Source organism: Myotis brandtii, unplaced genomic scaffold (genome assembly GCF_000412655.1).
Source record: "Myotis brandtii unplaced genomic scaffold, ASM41265v1 scaffold123, whole genome shotgun sequence".
NCBI classification, from domain to species: domain Eukaryota; kingdom Metazoa; phylum Chordata; class Mammalia; order Chiroptera; family Vespertilionidae; genus Myotis; species Myotis brandtii.
In genome coordinates, this window is record NW_005354291.1 from 6,621,809 (window position 1) to 6,641,861 (window position 20,053).

General features: G+C 36.7%; 1 protein-coding gene across 1 annotated transcript in view; it reads left to right on the forward strand.

Annotated features, from left to right (window-relative positions):
- RSPO3 (R-spondin 3) overlaps positions 1 to 16,678 on the forward strand; it is an 83,966-nt gene extending 67,288 nt beyond the window's left edge. Inside the window, exon 5 of the mRNA XM_005858963.2 lies at positions 15,477 to 16,678. Within this exon, the coding sequence (XP_005859025.1) occupies positions 15,477 to 15,664 (188 nt within the window). The 3' untranslated portion in view covers positions 15,665 to 16,678. The remainder of the gene's footprint in view (positions 1 to 15,476) is intronic.
- Positions 16,679 to 20,053: the final 3,375 nt, after the last annotated feature.

Genomic DNA, 20,053 nt, shown 5'->3' on the forward strand with positions numbered 1-20,053 from the left:
GCACTACAATTGTGACAAAGGAAAAGTAATCTCAGAGAATAAATTGATGTCCAACTAGAAAATGTGTTATTAGCCCTGGCCGATTTGACTCAGTGGATAGAGCGTTGGCCTGCAGACCGAAGGGCCCCTGTTTGATTCTGGTCAAGGGCATGTACCTTGGTGGCAGGCTTCTCCCAACCGGGGCCCTGGTTGGGGTGCGTGCAGGAGGCAACCAATCGATGTGTTTCCCTCACATCAGTATTTCTCTCTGTCTTTCCCTCTCTCTTTCACTCTGTTTAAAAATCAATGGAAGAACTTCTGGTGTTCAACATTCTGCTTTTTCATCCTCTCATTCAATTTTGTGTATTGAATAACAGCTATGTTATCAGGAACTGTGCTAAATGCTAGAAGTGAAAATGACAAGGAAGATACACAAATACGTATGGCTGGGAAAAAATAATGGGCATGTAAGGTGTTCTGAAACAGAGGAGGTAAATTGTTATTGCCTGTTGTAGTCCACGTAGGATTTTTCCATTGAGCAGCACCATCTAAGGCACAAAAGCAAGAAGCGCATGATGTGATCAAATAATAGTGAGACATGTCACGTGCAGAAACATTAGGGAGAGATAATGCTTTATCAAATAGGCTGGAGTCAGATTCTGAAGGGCCTTCTAAACTATGTTATCTGAATTGTGGGAGGACTGGCACTGGAGAGATTTAAAAAGAAGACACCAGCCCGGCTGGTGTGGCTCAGTGGTTGAGTGTCGACCCTGGAACCAAGAGAGCCTTGGTTCTATTCCCAATCAGGGCATGTGCTGGGGTTATGAACTCCATCCCAGATAGGGGGTGTGCAGGAAGCAGCTGATCAATGATGTTTTCTTTCTCATTGATATTTCTGTCTCTCTATCCCTCTTCTTTCCTCTCTAAAAATCAATAAAAACATACTTAAAAGAGAGAGAGTGTGTCCAAAAGGAACAACAGACCAGCCCTCTGCACTATTAGAAGGTAGCCCACCAGGAAGGTGAAAAACGACAGGAAGCAAACAAAAAACGTGATCTGTTTTTTTGCAAAAATACGTTCTAGAGATGATTGGCATTTGGACTAAATGAGATAGAGACGGGAATAATACATACCCACCAGGAAGGTGAAAAACGACAGGAAACAAACAAAAAACGTGATCTGTTTTTTTGCAAAAAATCTAGAGATGATTGTCATTTGGACTAAATGAGATAGAGACGGGAATAATACATGAGAGATATGTAAGAGGTGAAATTTTCAAAATCTTACTAAAGTAGATGGATTTGAGTGCGTTAAGTTCTTTCACCAAAAGTCTTAAAGGAATCAAGTACCCCTGAGCTTTTACCCCAGTCAGATTAAAGCTGTTCTATTTTCAAAAGTGACATTTTTCACTCAACTATTTTATATTTTCCTTGGGACCATCGTCATCATCAATTCTTTGCATTTTCTAAGTCCTTATATATCATTTGTTCCTCACCCTACCCCACACGGTGGGAATAACAGGAATCGCCCATCCCAGTTAATAAAGCACAGAAAGGGCTTCGCTGAAGGTCACGTTGCTGTTAAGTAATACAACCACGTCTAACACGCACATTTTCTGTTACCCATTTCAGACTGTTGACATTTAATTTAATGTCACACATATTTTTTAAGCACACATTTTTTTTTAAATGAGTTCTTACGAGTTTATGTAACCACCCCCAAGGAGAGACAATAACCAGTGGTTTAGCCAAAACTCAGATCTTTCTAACTTCAGAATCTGTTAGAGAATGACAGGGGAAGACTTCATGGAGATACCACCTTCGAAAAGGAGCTTAAAGGATGTATATAAGCAAAGAGTACTTTTCAAAATATTTAACTAGTACAGTAAAATATGTTAAGCGTTCATATACACATAAAAATGTGAAATAGATTAGCGCACATAAAGAATACAACTGCTTACCATGTGTTGTAAGTGGCAGTGAAAATCATCTACTAGATCATTCAGTGATTTCTGAAATATTCATTGTGTTTTAGAAATCACTGGTGTCATTTTCTGTTGGGGCAGATGAATACACCCACACCCAGACCTGTTCCTACCCAGGGAAGGCTGCCAGGAGACACGTGTGCTTAACTCCTCAAGGCCTCTGCGGCTAAAAAGTACCAACAGTTTGCAGGGCCCCAAAATGTGCTTGGTAACAAAGGGGCCAAGGCGTAATGGAGAAAGAAGGATTCTCCTTCCTGTTCGCCCCAACCCCCCGCACAGCAGAGACAGACCTGCCAATTAAAAATTCTCGTGATTTCCTTAAATATTTTTTTAATTCTCAGTATTTTTAATCACCTCCTGACCACTTCCCCCTTTCCTAAAAATTCCCTAGAAATAAGGGAAGAGCTTATTGAAGTCATGGATCACGCATATTCCTCCTTCTACCTTAATGTGGTCTTCAGGCACACAGGAAGATTATCCACTTTGCTCAGAAAATAACATCCAAAAACATGGGTTATCAAAAACGATCCCTTTAAAACTTTTTTTAAAAAATGTATTTAGTTTTTTTAACTTTCAAGATCATCTTATTTGATTCTTAAATACTCAATGGAGCAATAATTATTCATTTCCATGGAGATTGATCAGGCCAGGGTTCATTCCTTTAGGAATTATCACAATTTCTTTAAACTTCAGCTCCTTTGCTTCAGTCTTTTCTGGGATTTTCTCCCCATTAATTGTATTACACATGCCATCTCTGCCCTTGCCACACCCTCTTAAATAAGAAGTTTCATCATAGTAACCAGTGGCCCTTCATTTTGGTGGAATTCCACTGAAAGCAAAATTCAACAGATTACAACAAAAGCCACAGCCATTCAAAACTGGGAAATCGGGCTCCTGAGACTATAGTGCCACTTCAAACGCCCCAAGTTGGGCCAAGGGAAGCCAGGGTCATATTTCATCATTTTAAAAGAAGACTAAATCCCCAACTCCACCAGATAAAGCATCACTTACTCCTGTTATAAAAGGGAATTTAAGGAAGAAAAGGTTATTTGACATCATTAAACTTTTTACAATCATCCAAAATCCCTTCCTCTCCTCTTCCATTCCCACTTTCTGTCCCTCTCCCTGACCACCTCTTATTTTCCAGTCTCAGAAACATTTTGTTAGGCCACTGTTTTCACCTCAGTGAAACTTTTAGAGCTTTCAAATCCCCCAAACTGATCTAGAATTACAATTTCTTCTAAAAATAAAAGAGTAGAATGCCCTGTAACCTCTCTCTTGCAACCTGGACTTTCTAAGCTCTCTTCTTGAAGCAACCTGAGAACAATCTATTTGTTCACCTTTGGTTTGGTCCCAAAAATGACCTTCTACAACATGGCAAGTCAAAATTGTTTCCCTGAGACCATGATGAAGTCCTGCGGAGTGGGCTGTAGCCACTTGAAGCTGATATTGGAACGGAAGTGGCTATTTGGCTGAGGACGCCATAATAACAATGGGAGTCAAGACGAGTTGTTTGAAATACTGTATAAGCACAGCATGCTTGCATACATGAGAATAACACCCAAAGACTCTCTCTCTATGCCTGTCCTTCCCCAACTCTTCCTCCAATAGAAGGACAGGTATGAAATAAAGAAAGGAGAGCATTATTTATGTTTCATTTAATTTCTTCAAGTATTTATTGGGTAGCTAGGATATACAGGGTCTTGCCGAAGAGAAAGGCAAAACTACCACTTTGTGGGGTTTTTTTTTTCTTTTTAAAAAATATTTTTCATTGAGTTTATTTATTTCAGAGAGGAAGGGAGAGGGAGAGAGAGAGAGAAACATCAATGATGAGAGAGAATCATTGATCGGCTGCCTCCTACACGCCCCACACGGGATCAAACCCAAAACCTGGGCATATGCCCTGACCAGAAATCAAACCATGACCTCCTGGTTCGTAGGTCGATGCTCAATCACTGAGTCTCACGGGCCGGGCCGGAGCAATGAAATTGGTGCTGATCAGGTATGTGGGTTTCATACGATTCTGAGGTTCTCTGTGCACAAAATGAATCAGTAACCCACTATTAGAAGCCCCAATCTTATCCACCCATTCCACCCAAAAATAACCTGTCCCATGAGTTGTATTTTTTCTTTTAATATTTTTAAAGGAAATCAAAATTAATTTTGAGATTCTATAAAGACAAGTTTATCATATATGAAGTTATTACTACATTGCTCTTCCTAATATTACAAAAAATAAGAACATAGTTTAATATCACCTGACAATTTGCAAAAGGGCCTGGATACAAATGAAAATTCAGTAGATAATATATTACGATATACTAGGACCCAATCAAAACTGTGGAAGGAAATTAACTAGTTAGCAAAGAAAGAGGAGGCAAATTTGGGTTCTAATGAGAATGTCAGTTGGGAAAATCCACCTATAAAAGGTTGAGTGACCAAAGAATAAAAGTAATTCTTTGATTTCTTCTCCATTAATCAGATGCTTATGAGAGGACCATGTTCTATTTACCCCACAACATTTTGAAAGTTTTCAAGGAACAAAAATAGAGAAGCTGCATGCCTTAACATATGAAAAAACATGTTTGATAAGAAAAAGTTAAAAGTCATATAATCTAGCAAAATCTCTTTGCTTTAAGGGCTCAAATTTCTGAAGGACTCATAAATACATTGAATATCCTTTCATACACATTGAAAATTCAGTTGGAAAACAGGCTCTTGGTCTTTGACTTGACATTTTTCAATCCATCAGGAAAATAGAACATTTCCATCTGTGGTGGGAAGGGACCTATAAATAAATATGTTCATAAATATTTATATAGACATACACAAACACACATACACATTTGCTGCACATGTGTCTATTCTCTCAACTCTCCTCTACAATAACCCACACCAATACAATAATTTAAAAAAGCACAGTGAAAAGCTGTAAAATGAGAAACAGTAAAATATTACTAATCTTGCTTCATTATAGGGTTGATATTTCTAGATTATTAAACTTTCAACTGCCAAAAAAATTAAAATAATTAAATCAGTTGTGTTCCATTCAAGTTTAGGTAACCACTATTGATGAAGCACTATAATTACAAGGAGCTATCTTGCTGGTTATGAAAATGCATGTGGAAAGTATTTCTAACTAAGAACAGATATTTGCAGCAACAAATAGAGAGGGAGAAAAAGTATCTTAAAGTTTGCATTATCTTCCATAGGATCTTATTTATATTATGAATGAAACATTTTTTACAAATTATAATATAGTAGAGGTTAAGTGAGGTTTTCCTATGTTTTCCAAACTAGTTAAAAAAAATCAATAGTTTGAGATAGAGTTTGTGAGAAAAAAAGATAACACTGAAACAAATTGAAAACATTTGAGAATGTAATAAAGCTGCATAAAAATATTAGCTCGACATAGGCAATCAATAAATAGCTGAAAATATGAAATTATAGCTATATAAAAGTGTGTGGCATCTATACTAAAAATATCATGGCGTCGTGCACACTAAGTAAGAGACTTGGAGTTTGTTTTTCTCCCTGTGATGTAATTCCTGATTAGAGTTACATTCCTCCCCCGCCCTCCCCCCACAGGATAGTAAAAAAGCTTCAAAGAAGAGTGGGCTATGGTAGAATGAGAATTAGACAGCAGAGGCAACTAGTGTATAAAATGATGAAAGAGATCAGAATAATATCAACATTTCTTGTATAATCAATCACTGCACATGTGTCAGCAAGTATGAGGCCACCCCTTCCTTGTCAATACAACCAAGTAGACAATTTGGGTAAGGGAGGAAGTATAGCACAGTCAAACATGGCTATCAACACTTCTTTTTCTGTCTCAGAAGAACAAAATTCTGAGACAAGTTCTTGGAGCAAACAGAAATTTATCCAAATGAAAATCAAATGATAAATGCCAAGAGAATATTCTTTCTTTGGAATTCTTTCAGTTCTTCAAGTTAACCAGCTGGAATGAATTTTCAAGTAGCATTCTGTTCAGCCTTTTGAAATGAAGGACTTTCCTGTTAATTGGAAAGCTATATTTCATCAAAGATGAAGACAGTGCTTTTGGCTTAGTGAGTTTCTTTCTCTTGGAAAAAAAGGGGGGGGGACATGGGGGTCATCTGGTGGATGTTTACCATAAACAGATTCCAGAACATGCATTTCAAATATTAGAGACTGACTGTGAGCCTACATATCTAAGAAAAAAGGGGAAAATTCAAATACTGGTGTAATTCTAAGCTCTGCATAAAAAAAGCTATCACTGTGCTCTCTGGTGAAAGAAAAATGTAAGGAAGCAAAAAAAAATCAAACAATATTATTAACTTTCAGAATCAAATATTGATACAAGTGAGGTGGGGTGTTTTCTAAGGTAAATGGATTTGGTAAGTTAATAAATTTAAGCATTCTTAATTATGTTACTTCAATATGTGCTATTAGGGCTGAGGTAATGATTTTCAACTCAGATTTAGAGTAAGAAAGTAAAAATTCACCTGGAAACAAATATTTTTAAGACTCAGATTTTCAAAGCAATCTATACTTTAGGCAGTACTTTCAATTTATTTGACTAGTGATATATTAAATAAAGTTGTTACATTTAATTTTAAATTGACACAAAATTAGGCAAACTAATTTATCACAAAGAGTGTGAAAAGTTTTTAAAATAATTATAATGAAATATTAAACATAGTTTTTTCAGACTTCTTAAAGATATCACTGACAATTGTGTATTCTGCTTTAAAATAATTTCATAGAAAAACCTATCCATGATGCTACTTACATACTTTAAGTTTGCCAATATATGTATGATAGGATTTTTCAAAGAGGTTATTTCACTGTTTTTTTTAAATATTTATATACTGAAATAGATTTTTAAAGGATGGTATGAAAGAAATATTTGACATAAACATTTCATCTATTCACACATATTCTTGTGTGAGATATAAGGTAGCAGCCAGCATGAGTCAGGGTGGGCAGTGAGGAAGGGACAAGGTAAAGTATAAGTTCCAAAAAAAGATAAACACATCATTTCCGTTTTAATATAGTCATTCATGCTTTGAGAAGACTGGGCTAAACGCAAAATTTCAGGGAGAACACTTGACAGGCAGGCTCCAATGGTTTTTGAAACAGATCAGCCAGCCACACAACTGTCCAAAATGAAGATAAGCAGTATCACAGAAGTTTCCTTATTAGAAGTTCATAAACTGTATACAAGACAATCAAAATATAGAGGGAGTCATCTTTTCTTAAGGGAGCAGTAATATTCAATTTACAAACTAGTCGTAAATTTTATGGCAAGAGTAATGAACAAAATTTGACTGGATTCAATAGATGAAATTCATCAGCACACCCTTTGACAGCAATTAAAAATCAGAATATTTACATGCTTATCCAATGGATACAATTGCCTAAGACCAAAGATCTAGTTCAAAACACATTATACGAACATGCTTAGATCCAGAAATTTTCAACATGTAAATGAATGTGTGTCATTTGGTTTCGGAGAGTTTTGTAATCTAGCCTAGTGTGGTGGATGGAATTTCAAAGTCAAGTTAGAGATTTTGCACTGAAAACTGAAACACTGAAATGGCTAATTTCAAATGGACTTTTCATCAAAAGGTGGTTGATCCAAGAGAAATACAGTAAGTCTACATAAAGGAATACTAAACTTTTTAAAAATATATTTTTATTGATTTCAGAGAGAAAGGGAGAGGAAGAGGGAAATAGAAACATCAATGATGAGAGAGACTCATTGATTGGCTGCCTCCTGCAGGCCCCACACTGGGGATCAAGCCTGCAACCCGGGCATGTGCCCTGACCAGGAATTGAACCATGACCTCCTGGTTCATAGGTTGACGTTCAACTACTGAGCCATGCCAGCCAGGCTAAACTTTGTTTTCATAGCACATTGTAGCAGAGTTGAAAGCTAATTTTTTTAAACAGCGGTAACTAAGAATACTAAACTTAAAATAGTTATGTAATACAAATTGTAATGTATGTTTTTAAAAATATTATGAAATGAAATACAGAATAACCTTTACTTTTATAATGAGTACATTGTAAATATTGCAAATAGTAAATTTCTAGGTACTTTTCCTCATTGCACTTTTAAGTATCCTTTTATTACTAATTTCCAAAAGGAAAGCATTCTAGTATGCAATATTCAATATCTTTAACAGTTTCTTTCAAACTCTAAAGTCCCATTTGAACGCAAGGAGTCCAGGCTAGATTTCTGGGCAGCAGGAGCAATGAGGTGCAATGGAGTTCCCTGGGTTAAGACATCTGACTTGAGTCTTTAGTTTGGAGTGAAATTATTGGAACAACCAAAGGAAAAAAAATCTATAAAGGCCTATTGACATAATCAATTTACAAGGAAAGTATTTTATTTGGCAAAAACAGTTTATTATGCTAATCCAGATTATGGAAATATAGATTTTTTAATGTGATTATTGATATTTAGGATGTTTACTGTAAAATGAATCGATAGGACTGCATTCAAACCTCAGAGGAATTTTACATTTTGAAGTCATACAGGTTTTTTTTCTCCTTTTTTGTCTTAAGTGTAAAAAAATATAAAAATCTCTGATAATTTTATTAGGATTTCAAAATGTAATGGTGATAGCTTAAATATAAAATAAAGTTTGTAAATTAGATATGCCATATAAATAATTTCAAATTACATATATATTGTATCTTACCTCTACATGTTTGGGGAAGGGTGACAATACAGGAAAATAAATATACTTGTGTCAACAACAAAAAAAGAAGAGAGTAGAGAATGAGGTAACTGAATGGTGCTGACACAAAATGCCATTAGACTCTGATGAGTGACTCGCTGCTCAGAAAATTCAAATTTCAAGAGGTTAAATATGTTCTTCCCCTTAAGTTTTATAAAACACATCTATTTAATAAGTTCACACCTGGACACTTTTTTTCGCCATTAGACTCTGATGAGTGACTCGCTACTCAGAAAATTCAAATTTCAAGAGGGTAAATATGTCCTTCACCTTAATTTTTATAAAACATCTATTTAATAAGTTCACACCTGGACACTTTTTTTTTCTCAGTAGCTTAAGTGCGAAATAAAACAAGGTGTCCACGGAGACATCATGTGGAAGCAGAAGAGTACAGGGGTTGAGAGCCCTCATTTTCCTCATCTGTTAAAGAGGGTTATAATAGAGATTTTAGACACGATGCTCTTGCTTAGAAATATGCCTGATACATATAAGTATTCATTAAATTTTTGTTATCATTCCTCTTCCTATTTTTAAAAAGCAGCTCTCCAAGTCATCACATCTTGATTAAATTGCAACAGGTTACTAATTGGAAGTTTTTGGAGCAAAGAAAATAGAATTATATATAACCTCGTGTAGAAAAAGATCAGGGTGGGAGCAAGCAATAAAGAAGGCATTTTTAGGGTGATGTATAAAATATCTGGGGCCAGTAAATATTGTGGGTTGTGGTGAGTGGAGTGCAGGGGGCACTAGGAAGAGCAGTGTGAGGCTATGGAAATGGATGTCACCAGGCAAGGACCCTGAGTGCATGTTAAGAAGCTTGGGTCTATCCTTTCACTTCCTAAAATTTACTCTCATTGTCTCACATCAGGACAGTCTTAGTTCAGAATTCCCCCAAGCATGTGACACAAATAGAACGCATCTCTTAAACTGGCTCTTTTCAATTGGTGGCAACATGCTATTTCCATCTTAATATGTTTTAATGATCAGAACTAACTTTGCAAAAATGGGTTGAAGGTAATTTTCCCAAATTAAGAACATCTAGTAGAGTGTGTAATGGTGTGTCAAATTATTTCTCTGTGAGTAATTAATCAGAAACATCTTGGAAGTTAAATAGAAATGCAATTGAAGTAATTCATGTATTAAAATTATGGAGTAGATACTTTCAGGTAGCTTTACATTTCAATTTAGATAAATTAAGTGCCCATTTTAAAGTTATCTATTATTTAATTTTCCACCATACTGTTATAAATTTCTAGGTTAAAATAATAGCCAGGAAATAAGTATTTCTATTTTATTAAAAGAAACACGCAAACGAAAGACAAAAGATTTGAATGCATTTCTCAAATCAGTTCCATTTGGTAATAATGTAGCTGAGAAGGAATTAGCCTTGCTGACTTTCAGCTATGTTCTTCACCATTGCCAAGCCCTTCTGTTTATATATAATCCACAATTCAAATGCCTTTAAATGTATATTGATCTATACAATAGATCATATTTGCTGAAGTACTTATAATGTAGCAATTCCCCTGCCTTTGCAAATTAACTAAAAAGAACAAAAGTTGGCATTTTCATTCTTTATACATAAAAATCCGGTGCAACTCTACATTAAAAAATCATCACATTAACTGCATTTTCACACCATGTGTGCCTTTTTTGAAGTGTATAAAGCCATGGGTGTCCAACAATTTCATGCCATACCCAATAAAGCAAAAGACCTAGCAAAATTTTAAATTTGAATGGGATAATTATTTAATTGGGTTGAGTTGTAAATTTAGTGATATTTAGTTCTCAGAATAGAGTGTGGGATACATTTTTAGCTTTTTGAGAAAAAATAGGTTTGTCTTGCAACTGGAGCTACTTAAAGCTCAATGGCTCCCCTTAGTGGTGTCTTTTAAGAATTTCACTAAGCGGTAGCTTTTCTAAAGACCTACACACAACACAGATGTTTCTATCCAGAAAATCACGGGCTGATATTTATATTTTAAGTAATTTTCAATAAATCAGTCCTATTTTTGATTATATGGAAGTAACCTTTTTATGCATAACCTTGTTACATTTAAAAAGGTAATTGAGCATTTTCTATGGTTTCCATTTTCATTTGGAACTTAAATATGTAATACAAAACTTAGGAAAAATAACTCATCATTTTCTTCTCTCTTTGTTCCCTTTACATCTTTATGCTTTCTAGTTCATATTTCTACTTGAACAGGTTTTTTAAAGACAATTAGCAACTAATTTTTATTTTGTATCTAGGTACCTATGTCCAATGTACCTAATCAGAAAACCTGCCTGAAAAATTAGTAACAACATGCCTGACTGGCGTGGCTGAGTGGTTGAGTGTTGACCTATGAACCAGGAGGCCCCGGTTCAATTCCCAGTGTAGGGTGTGCAGGAGGCAGCCAATCGGTTATTCTCATCGTTGATGTTTCTATCTCCCTCTCCCTTCCTCTTTGAAATCAATAAAAATATATTTTAAAATATTAGTAGCAACAATAAGCCAAAAATATTTGCTATCCATTGGGAAAATATATAAGAAATTAAATGAGAAATTATATGATGTGAAATAAATTTTGAGAGTATATATTTAAGAAAATTGGACCATCTGTTGAGCTCCCGCTATGGTTCTTAAATGTGCTGCACATCAGAATAGAATGGGGTGAACCTGTCGTTAACTATAGGTTCCTGGACCCATCATTAGAACTACTGGATCATAATCTCCAAGGGTGAGGCCTAAAACTCCGCGTTTTTAAAAGTCATCTATGCTTGGAAACCTGGCCTGCAAAAGGCCCTAGGAAGTGCCTTCATAATGACTCTATTTTTGTATTAATGAAACATTAATTTTAGAATCCCCAAAATGTCAGTCACCTATTCAATTACGTGGTTCTGGTTTGCAACAAAATCTTAGATAATATGTGGCTATATCGTCTGAATACCAGTCACTGCCTATACTCCTGTATGGATTCTTACTACTTACAGAAGTATTTATGAAACAGGAAATAAAGTTATATCTCAAAACATCTTGTTGGCCTTTTTGAACTAGTCACAGAAACACTGCAACTCTGCCCTGCTCTCAGATTCTGATACTTGCCCTTCTCCAGTTTTCAGAACCACTGGTCCTCAGGACAAACTCCCAATATGGCAATCACGCCCTGTATATCGTTCCAGTTTCTCTGGGTAATATCCTATATATAAACCATGATCAAACCAAGGAAGGCTACTTTCAGTTTTCCAGATTCACCATGTCCTTGCATGCCTTCATGCTGCTGACACGGCCCCTCAGACCTTCTTCCCTCATCATCCTGGGAAGCGCTCACTCATTCTTTAAGGCTCAACTCAAACATCACCCCATCTGGGGAGTCTTTCTCCATCTCCACTGGCAGAGTTCAGTGCTCTCCTTTCTGCGCTCCCAAAAGGATCTTGTGCAGACCTCTATTTCAGTATTAGCTTGTGACTCTCATTATTGTGTCTGTCTCCATGTCTCTCTTGTATCTCCATGTTTTAGCACAATTTTTAGCATGGAGTCGAGGTTTAATTCATGTTTGTGGAATGAGTTAATGACATTAGCTTTCACTTCTCCTGTGATTAATGTGTGCCAGGCACTACGCTAAGTGCTTTGCAAGCATCTTGTGTAATCCCTACAAAGTTTAACATGTATTAATGATTATCTACATTTTAAATATCAGGCAATTAATTCTGAGAGATATCAACAATGTTGAGTGCCAAAAGTCAAACAACAGGTAGTGGCAGACCTAGAATTTGAACACCATGTTATTCTGACTCTAAAGACAGTGGTCTACAGCATGACCCCATAGTGCTTCCCTGTAGGAGCTCAAATTGTACTTGATTACTAAAGGAAATTTCCCTTTTGATGGTTTCTACCCAAACACCACTCTTTTAGCTAGAACAGTAAGGGAAGATGAACATTCTTTTAATCATAAGAACGATCTACAGCCCAATTCTGGGGCACGTGTGCATGTACACACACACACACACATAATCAATGAATGAAAATACAAACACATACATGTAAGATTGTGATAACTGGAATGCTTAGTTTGCAAAATTACCCCAAAAAATATAAAAATAACTATTGACCACATCAATGAAAAGTCACCAGAAGAGAAAAAGGAGGCCTCTCTAATGAAAACCTTGCAAAATTTTCCAAATTGCACATGATTTTTAATGGACTACAGCGACTCTTCTGCATTTCTATTTTATTTCTTGGACAAGAGGAAAATATATTATTTATGCAAAAGGGTAGTTAGTGTTTCCAACCACGAACACATGGCCTGTAAAAAATAATAATCCCATTTTTCTATTGTGCAATAGCTCTCTGTTGGGCAACAACAATGTACAATGTGCTAGTTTCCTGTTACTTTACTACAGCCTTCCCTTTCACTCACCGCCCAGACTAAATAGCTATTCCTTGGATTATAAAACTATAATACAAGCTACTTCCAAAAATGTTTCTGCCTGTCTTAAGAAATAATCATATCAGTTTGCTAATAAGCAGAAATGCACTGTAAGTTGAGTATGTTGTCACAAGTGGCTAAAAAACATATAAATCAATCTGTGACCAGGAAAAAAACAATATATTAGTTATGTGTTCAAAACATTATGGTTGGGATCACAGCTGTAAGATGTTGGACCATCATCAAGAGAACAATGTCAAACACTGAACTTTTGGATGATTTCCATCAAAGTAACATTTTGTTTGGGGTCAGTAGTTTTTATGAAACTTTGGAATGATTTCCACTGACAATTTTTTTAGAGTTGAACTTGAACACCTCCAAAATGCTCCTCAAAATGGAAATATTATGTAATCTAACCTCTGTAGCCATGTCCTTCTGAAAACCAAGCACATACCATGAGAACCAGCATTTCATTCTTTCAATTTGTGAGGCTTTATGAAAATTAAACTATGCTACATATTCAGTACGGTAAATTTACTCTTCATTTTTCTCTGTTTAGTTACCAAGTGCAAGTCAACACTTCCAATGTGTAGTATTTAAAGCCAGTATCGGAGGAAAAACAAGACAAAACAAAACATGGATTTCTTCCACAGAATCTTATCAATCCAGACGTATTCTTTTAAGCGAAAAGAAGAATGGAATTAGTGCACCAGGCCTCATAGTCAACTCCAATATTTTTTTGTTCATCTTTACATATCCAAAACAATTTGATATTTGCTGTACAGTGGTCTGAATTCCCATTTTCATGAAGTTCATCTTTACATATCCAAAACAATTTGCTGTACAGTGGTCTGAATTCCCATTTTCATGAACTGTCCTTTTACAGTCCAGAATTTGGAGGTGTGTTATGTTGAGCCTAACAAGGCAGGTTTTCATAAAGTAACTGGAAGCTTTTGTAAATATAGTCTCAGACAAAGCTAGTTGTGGCATAAAATCATTAATCCAAGGAGATTGTATTGGCCGAGTACACATATGCACTATTAATAATATTGCTCCCTGGGATTCTGAAACCAGAGCTCAAGGAAAGGAAAGCCAAACCACTGAATTCAATATTTGCAGCCTATTTCAGGACATGAAAATATTTTGGTTCTCTCATGCAAATAATTTCCCCAAAATACCTTTGTCCAAAGTAGCTTTTTGTAGACAGAGACTAATATCAAATTTTATATGGCTTAGTAGGTGGGAACATGAGTTATAAGAATTTGTTCTACATCAAGGAATAGTCGGTTCCTAATTTTCATTTACGATGATAATTAGTTATTTCTCATTGGGATTTATGTATTAATGGATGCTCCTAAAATCATGCTCTCAGAAATTATTTTACATTGTTGACTGTATATGTAAAATGTTTACATGGTAGTAAAACATCTAGTTAATTCACTATTTGGAAATAAATAAAAACAATCGATCCTATTTGATGCCAGGCTCATGCATTTTAATTATATTATTCTCTTCTAAAATGTTCAGCCATTCTTCAATGCCAACAGAAATTCAGTTCTTTACTCAGGCTCCAGTCTACCTCACAATATGCCTTTCCACATAAAAAGCTTTAAAGTCATGTTGATCCCACTTTGTAAAATGCCTCATAGTGTGAACCTGACTTAAAATCTTTGCCTCAGTCCCAGCTTAATGTCAGAGACCTCCATGGAAGCCAATAAATATACAATAATTAACGGCTCATTTGATTGAATGATACACAATGTCCCTGCCCTTGTAGCTTCTACTATAGGGTTATTGGTGTTATAGTCACCACTGCCCCTGGAAATTAAGATCAACATACAAATATTCATGTTAAAGTTATCCTGATATTCTTCATGAACTATTTTTTGCATATTTGTTATATAAATTAGTTCTAGTAGATGGCATGCAGATATTGACAGATTGCAAATATGTAAATGCTACTTGGAAATTTTTGAATATAAAATAGTGCCTTAATAGGAGCCAGATAATATATACTCACTGATAAATTTCTTATGTGGCAAGAAATCTTCAAAACTTTCTATTAAATATCCATAAGTAACTATCAAGTAAAATATTACCAAACTTAAAACAATAAAATCCTCTAGAGTTCAGAACTATTATCTACTAATTGCTTCATTATATTTTGTATGTGTTTCATGTTTATATGGCTTGAAATATAATATGAACTTAAGAAAGAGTAGTTGAGTGAATGGTTTTATATAGTAGATATTTGGTATCTATGAGTATAGTATGCAACCCAAGAGAAAATCAACTCGTTTTTAAAAACTTAGAATAACCAAATAGAACATAATTGAATGTATTTTTTAAAGGCGTATCCTTTCATTTCAGGAAAAAAAGGAAGGGAGAGGAAAAGAAAAAAACTTAATAAAGAAGAAAATAAGGACGCAGTGCCTGATAACAGAGGTCTGGAACCCAGCAGAGAAACCCCAGAACAACGAGAAAATAAACAGCAGCAGAAGAAGCGAAAGGTCCAAGACAAACAACAGAAGTCGGTATCCGTCAGCACTGTGCATTAGAGGGTCCCATGAGATTGTCGTAGATTCGTGATGCTGCTATCTCCACCAGATGCCCAGGACAGGGGGAGCACCAGGACAGGTGCTCTAGCCATTAGGATCACAAACGGACAATGTGTCAGTTACTGCTCGGTCCAAACAACATTCCAAATAGTTGTTTTATCTTCATACAAGCATAATTACCAACAACAGAGCCCAAAGTTCAAAGAAGGGATGCTTTCGAGTGGTTATCGTACTTGCTTCTGCACATTTTTAAGAGACAAGAACGTTTGTACATAATCCTCAATAGGCTATAAGTTCTAACAACCTAATGATGACATCTGGAAAAGCAACATCTTTTCCCTATTAAAAAAATATTTTTTCAAGCTATTATTTTAAGAAGCAAAAGATAGTTCTGCAAATTCAAAGACACAGTATCCCTTCAAAACAAATAAGAGATCAGGGGAGAGACACATCTTTCAAAGGACAGTGTTGTCTGTCCAGGAGATCTAGAGAGTGCTCCGATGCTAGGGCCTGGCATTTGGAATCCTAAGAACTATCACCACAGAAACAACTGTTTTCAGATCAGTTCTATTGCCCTCGTCCTGTCCGGCAAGAAGCATGAGAGTGCACCTAGAGTTAAATATACTGTCTGGGACTGGAGAAAAGCAAAATGTGGAAGAAACCATAGAGTTGGAGATGACTTTTGTGCTTTCCAAAACTGTGAAGGGTTGTGATTCCCCGGAACAGGCCTCCAGTCTATGTCAGCACTGTGTGGTTCAGCCTCTGCTACCCCTTGGGTTATATAAGTCTGTAAACATGTACCTGTAACTTACTTCCAAAAGCAAAATCATACTTATTAGAAGATTCTGATTCATAGAACACAAAAACTAGAGCAAGGAGAATATAACATGTTTGCAAAGTTATGTGTTTTCTTTCTCAATGAGGGAGAAACCATTTTATTACCTGCTTAATGGTCCACCTGAACTAAAAAGGATACTACTTTCTAACAAGGTGTATCTAGTAGGGGGGAAAGCCACCACAATAAATATATTTGTTGATAGTTTTTAAAGTTTGGTTCATTTTGTTTTATTGGAAAGTTGTTTCTCTTACAGTCTCGTGAATTAGAAAAGATAATTCTACATCCTATGTAAGTCAGAACATATTACATTTCGATTGCTTTTTTTTTTAATCCATCTTTGGACATGAGCCAATGGAGATTTATTTATAGTGTATTAGGAGATATTTATTCAATTTATATTTATTTTTCTTATTTTAATCAACAAAATTCTGGTTATAGATGTAAAGGCCTTCCTAAATTATTGCACTGCTTTATTGCTTAGAAATTCGCATCTTTTCTTGTATGTTGGTTTCTCCTGCATCGTGAACATTTGACCTTTTCTTCTCCATATTTTCTCAGTCTCTGGACCTCTTTCGGGGATTGAAGTCACCTTAGCTGAAGGCCTCACAGAGGACACAGCCAGCCTAGGGCAGGAAGAGGCACCTCAGTGTGCAGCACAGAATCTCATGACCTGCCTTACCCTTCCTGTTGTCATGGAAGGAGGCACAGCTGCTCTGTCCACCATGCTTCCTATCCCCCCAGAGGTCACTGCTTTCTGAAGAATTTGCAATGAACTGGGCTTCTGACTGCCTATCACTGGTCACTCTTTCCCCACCAACTGCACTGTCATGTGGACTGATGGGCTTACTTTCATTTCCACTTCTCTTTTGCTCTCCCAAAATACAAACAACTTGAATGATGTATTCCTGTTTCTTACTCTGGTGATTTTTTTGTCCACGAGAGAAAAGTGTTTCAACTAAGTAGATCTAGTCCCAATGTATAAATATAATTCTATCTTCAACTACAACTTATGTTTCCAGGGATAACCAAAACCTTTCCTACAGAGCTAGGATAGGTGGAAGTATATTCCCCTGTTATAGAATTTTTGCTTGGATTCAAACACCATCTTTGTTCTCAATCTTATCTAGTCAGGCATAGGTGGCCAAATTATTTTTGTGTATCTTTTTATGTTTGTCCTTGTCTTCGATATTTCAATAAGCAATTACTGGGAAAGTCCATGCCTGTATTTGCAGTGCTGGAAAGGGGTTAAATAAATCAGGACCCAAAAATGTGGCACATGACTATCATGTCTTCTCATGTGTTTTGACAAGACTTTGACCCTGTGGTCTTCCAGACAATGGCACACCATCTAAATCCTTGATGCAATACTTAAAAGCAGAAGTATTACAAAGGAAAGTGAAATAAAAACTAACATTAATATTTATACACTAGCGGCCTGGTGCATGGATTCGTGCACCGATGGGATCCCTCAGCGTGGCCTGTGGGGATTGAGCCAAAACTGGCAGTCCAACGCCACCTGGCGCTCCTGCCTGCCGCTTCTGCTCATCCTGGCTCTGCTGCGCCTGCCCTGGGCTCGCACCCAGTCAGTCCTGATGGAGAGAGGCTCACAGCACTCTCCAGCCATGAGCCCTGCATCTGGCGCCAGTCCTGAGGGGTGTGAAGGGGGCCAGGACGTGATCAGCCCTCCAGGCGGGCAGTAGGATGCCCTTGACAGCCTGGTATCCGGTTCTGTCCTGCTGATGTTCACGCCGATTGTCCGGAGCCACCTGGCAGCCGCTTAAATATCATTTCTTCCTTGCGGAGCATCTAGGGAGGGGAAGCAGCCATGGTGCCCGAGGCTGACTTCCAGGAGGCCGGCAGTGCTGTCAGGATTGTGCCAGAAGCACCAATCCATTGGTGTCTGGCCCGTTCTCTGGAGATTGGACCTGCAGGACTACTGAGGGAGTGAGTGGCTGCTAACTGGCTGGTGGGCCACCAGGACATGTCGGTCAGCTGAGCAGCACTCCCACCGTGGGAACACACTGACCACCATGGGGCAGCTCCTGCGTTGAGGGTCTGCCCCCTGGCGGTCAGTGCGCATCATAGCCACTGGTCGTTTGGTAGTTCGGTCACTTAGGCTTTTATATATATAGATTGGGTGAAATATAACTGCAGAGAAAAGTAGCATCAATTTTAACTGCAATTCTCAATTCATCTTTAATAGATCTGTAGGCACATGGAATAGTTATGACCTTTATACTAGCGGCCTACTCAACTTTGAGCAAAAACTTGTGATCAACTTCTGGTCACAGAAGGCATTAACTTTCTGCTCTGATTCTGTCTCTAAGATCTGGTAAGCTGTTAATGGTAACAGATGGCTGGTAAATTCTTGGCACAAAGAGAATTGAGAGAGTAAAGCAACATGAATCTGTCTATGTCTGATCCACACTCTTGCTCTGGTCTCCAAACTCTGCTTTATAACTAAGGAAAGGTCTCTGTTCTATCAGCCGATCTAGGTTCTAGTCCCAGGTGCTAACCACGGGCAAATCACTTACTGCTCTTGGTCCCCATTTCTTAAACACATCATAGAAGTGGGAGGCTGGAGATGATCTCAGTAGGGGAGGATGTGACACTTCTGTTAGTTCAAGGTGATATCCCTAACTAGTCCTTATTAACAGCAGTGTCCTTTGGGTTTCCCAACTTGCTTTTCTACACTTAGAAATGTGTAGGCTCTCAAAGTATACAGATGTATACAGATTAAATTCCACTACTCTGATGTTATTAAATTAAAGGTTATCTACACTAATAGTTTTTAAATATTGCCATGAATAACACTGAGAAGAAAAGAAGAAATGCATAAATATGGCTCATGCCAGGAACAGAGGAGGATTCCCACAAAGAGAGATAAAAAAGAAGGTAGGAAAGTCACCATAGCTAAAATTAGACAGCCGTGTTAATAGCCCACTTCTGTTATTTGACTGGTTATATCTTGTGTGACTTTGGGAGAGTTGTGTGGTCTCTCAGAGCTTCTATTCCCCATTTCAAAAAAGAAATGGAAATGCCAATCTTGCAAGGTTATTATGAGAACTAAAAGGTTAATCACTCATTATAATAATAACTATACAGTATATAAATACCAATGGAAAGCAATAACTATTTCCACAAGTTACACATAGAAATTAATTTTATTTCTTGATTAGTAATACATGTTAATATCCATGCAAGTGTAATAATTTCAAGGATCCCATGGATATACTTTAATAGCAGAGGGACCCAGCAGACTCTTTCTCAATTATAATACAAATAGAATAATCTGGAAGCCAATATAAATCCATCTTCCTCTGCAATGATAAGGTTAAATAAAGCTGGTGGTTAAATCAAATGAGATTTGTCCCATTCCAAGCAATGATACTTTATCTCACTAACTTCATATGCATTACTGTTTTTATTATATTACTAGATTTATTAGAAAAAGTAACAAAAAATTGTCTATATCTCTTTTCTGCGAGCCACTTACCATTGACTAAGTTATATTGTGTAATTATCACAAAGGCCCACTGAGAGAGTTATTG